Source organism: Rhagoletis zephyria, unplaced genomic scaffold (assembly GCF_001687245.7).
Source record: "Rhagoletis zephyria isolate East Lansing unplaced genomic scaffold, Rhagoletis_zephyria_1.1 Rzeph_scaffold_04964, whole genome shotgun sequence".
In the NCBI taxonomy this organism is placed as follows: Eukaryota; Metazoa; Arthropoda; class Insecta; order Diptera; family Tephritidae; genus Rhagoletis; species Rhagoletis zephyria.
Window position 1 is genome coordinate 32,074 of NW_016162047.1, and position 2,752 is coordinate 34,825.

The 2,752-nt window shown below is 29.9% G+C and overlaps 1 protein-coding gene across 2 annotated transcripts in view; it reads left to right on the forward strand.

Moving 5' to 3' along the window:
• Positions 1-2,421, forward strand: part of Sytbeta (Synaptotagmin beta) — a 22,416-nt gene extending 19,995 nt beyond the window's left edge. For both annotated transcript variants that reach the window (XM_017626972.1, XM_017626973.1), the window contains exon 9: positions 1,210-2,421. In XM_017626972.1, coding sequence (XP_017482461.1) covers positions 1,210-1,356 — 147 coding nt within the window. In that variant the 3' untranslated portion in view covers positions 1,357-2,421. The remainder of the gene's footprint in view (positions 1-1,209) is intronic.
• Positions 2,422-2,752: the final 331 nt, after the last annotated feature.

A 2,752-nucleotide genomic window follows, 5' to 3' on the forward strand; every position in this document is an offset into this window, starting at 1 on the left:
GATTTTACTTTAGTTGTATTAATTAGTTTTTAAATTTTGATCCTTATTTACATTTTCCAGCAATGTAAACTTTAAGAGAAAAGTTCATTTGGCACGCAAGCGTTTTTCAGGTGCATTTTTTATTAGGCTTTGTATAAAAAAAAGACAAAAAAAAATATTAAAATACTGTATAGGGTTGGTCGAAGGAATGGCCGTCCTAGTCACCAGTTCCGAGTCTATTCGATTTTTGAGTATGAGGCCTTATGTTGGACAAAACGGGGAGTATAAGGGACTCAAAATGGAGTCTATGGTTATAGAAGATATGTAATAAATTAACTGACGAAGACCTGCGTGCCAAATGAACTTTTCTCTTAAAGTTTACATTGCTGGAACTAAAGTAAAATATGTGGAAAATTAACAATAAAATACTTTTTCGCAAAGTGTCAAAAAATCGCGTATTTTTCAATATTTTAGAAGCTCTAGCAAAGAAACAAAACGAGGGCTTTCATTCAATCCAATTTTCACAAAAACTACGTTGTGACGTTAGAACCAATCTGAGACCTATCCGACGTTTCCACTGCTGGAAAATGTAAATAAGGATCGAAATTCAAAAACTAATTAATACAACTATATTAAAATCTGTGGAAAGTTAACAATAAAATACTTTTTTTCGCTAAATCTATAAAGGACCCTTTTATATCTCAAAAAAACCTGGGTAACAGTTATTCGTAGCCACGCTGTACTTTTTGGTAATTTGTAACAATAAATTGCACAAAAAATTTTATTCCTGTTTTATGTTTGTACTGTTTTTTTTTCTATCGAAAATAGAAATTTACTCTTTTCTCCGTTTCAGAATCTGCCAACCCTAATTCCATCTTTTTAAAATACTTCGTACATATTATTTTCGCCTTATCGGATTTTCGGTGCATCTTCTGGACTTAATTAATGTGCTTTTCATCGACTATAAACGCGCAAAAAAAAAAATAAAATAATTACCTTAATCTTTTTCGAAACTATGCATTTCTAATTTCTCTTGCTTCGTATATAAAAATATGAGTTTTCTTAAAACGTGGACGCGGAAACTTTTTACTCTAAGCTAGCGATGTGTATTAAATAAAACTTCAAAGTTATATGTATTGTTTCTATTTACTCTCGATTGACTGAAGTCTTCGTGAGAAAGTTTATCAAAAACCACGATCGAGTAAAATACAATTTATTTCCTTTTTACAGATTTACGTTGTTGGCTCAGGTGGAGAAGCAACAGAAATTGGCAGCTGTGGCCTTGGTCCACAAGAAATCGGTACTGGCTGCCAGCATTGGCATGACATGATCAATAATGCGCGTAAGCCGACAGCAATGTGGCACTTCATACGTTAAAAACAATTTATATTATGTATAAATATACACATATATATATTTAGCTAAACACATACATAAATACATACATACATATGTAAGTATTTACATTTCTAAATAAATGTATAGCGACGTGGCGTGCATACGTACTTATATATGTATATATGTACATATGTGCAAATATCTGTGGGATTCACAACGGTGTCTTAAGTGTCGCATTGTTGTATGGACCTTAAAAGCTTAAAAAAAGGCTTTAGAGAACTTAAAACCACAGCCAACTATTTTTTGACACTGCGAAAATTCATAATATGACTTTGATGGTCCTTTCTGAACCCTCTTAATAATTTTTTTTTTGGCGTTTAAAGTTTACGATATACAACAATACGACACTTACGACACCGCTGTGAATACCCCAACCGTCTATATGCAAATACACTTTTTAAGCTTTCTCCGAAAATATTTTATTTGATTAAAATCTAGAAAGCTTGTTTCTGAAAAGGTTTATAAAGAATGAATATATTCATACATATTTATGTACATGCATTAACAAACAAATATCAACTTAAGCAACATATATAGATATACATACATACATACATACATACATACATACATACATACATACATACATATTGTACATACAATCAATTGTACACTCATAATATGAATTATTCCTATACATATGTATATATGTACTTAAACAAACTTACTTTAAACTTGCAAATATGCAGTGTATACAAGACCGTCTGAAGGACTAGCGGACAAAAAATTATGTTTTAACAATCGTTATTGTAAATCACATGATATGCTTTGATAAGAGCTTTGCTAGAATCGTTTAAGAAATTTATTATCTAATGCGTGTCTATAAGCCAGCAAGCTAAGTATGAAATTGTGTTCGTATGTGTGTTCCAGAAAAATCAGAAATAAAACTGGATATGTGGAAATTATGTAAGTGTATTTGAAAAAATAACAAGAAAATGTATGTATTCTATGCTGAAAAGGAATAACATCTAAAGTGGATTTAAGACTAAACCTTTTTATAATCAAAAATTGTTAATTTGGCCGCTTTAATATTTATTAAAAAAANTCAAAACTTGTGAAAAATTAGCGATTCTGGCAAATTTTTTTTAGTTTCACTTTTATTTCAACTTATTTTGATTAAAAGANAAAATAAAATAAATGAACACAAGCGCCATTTTCAATTTGCAAGTCAGTAATTTTATAAATCGGGAGAAAGCCTTTTGNTAAAATAAAATAAATGAACAGAAGCGTTATTTTCAATTTGCAAGTCAGTAATTTTATAAATCGGGAGAAAGCCTTTTGTAAAAGATTTTTGCCATTCTTTAAAAGCATTTTCATCAAGTATAAGCATTTACATACATAGATGTTTTTTTTATCAACAAGATTAAGGTATTTC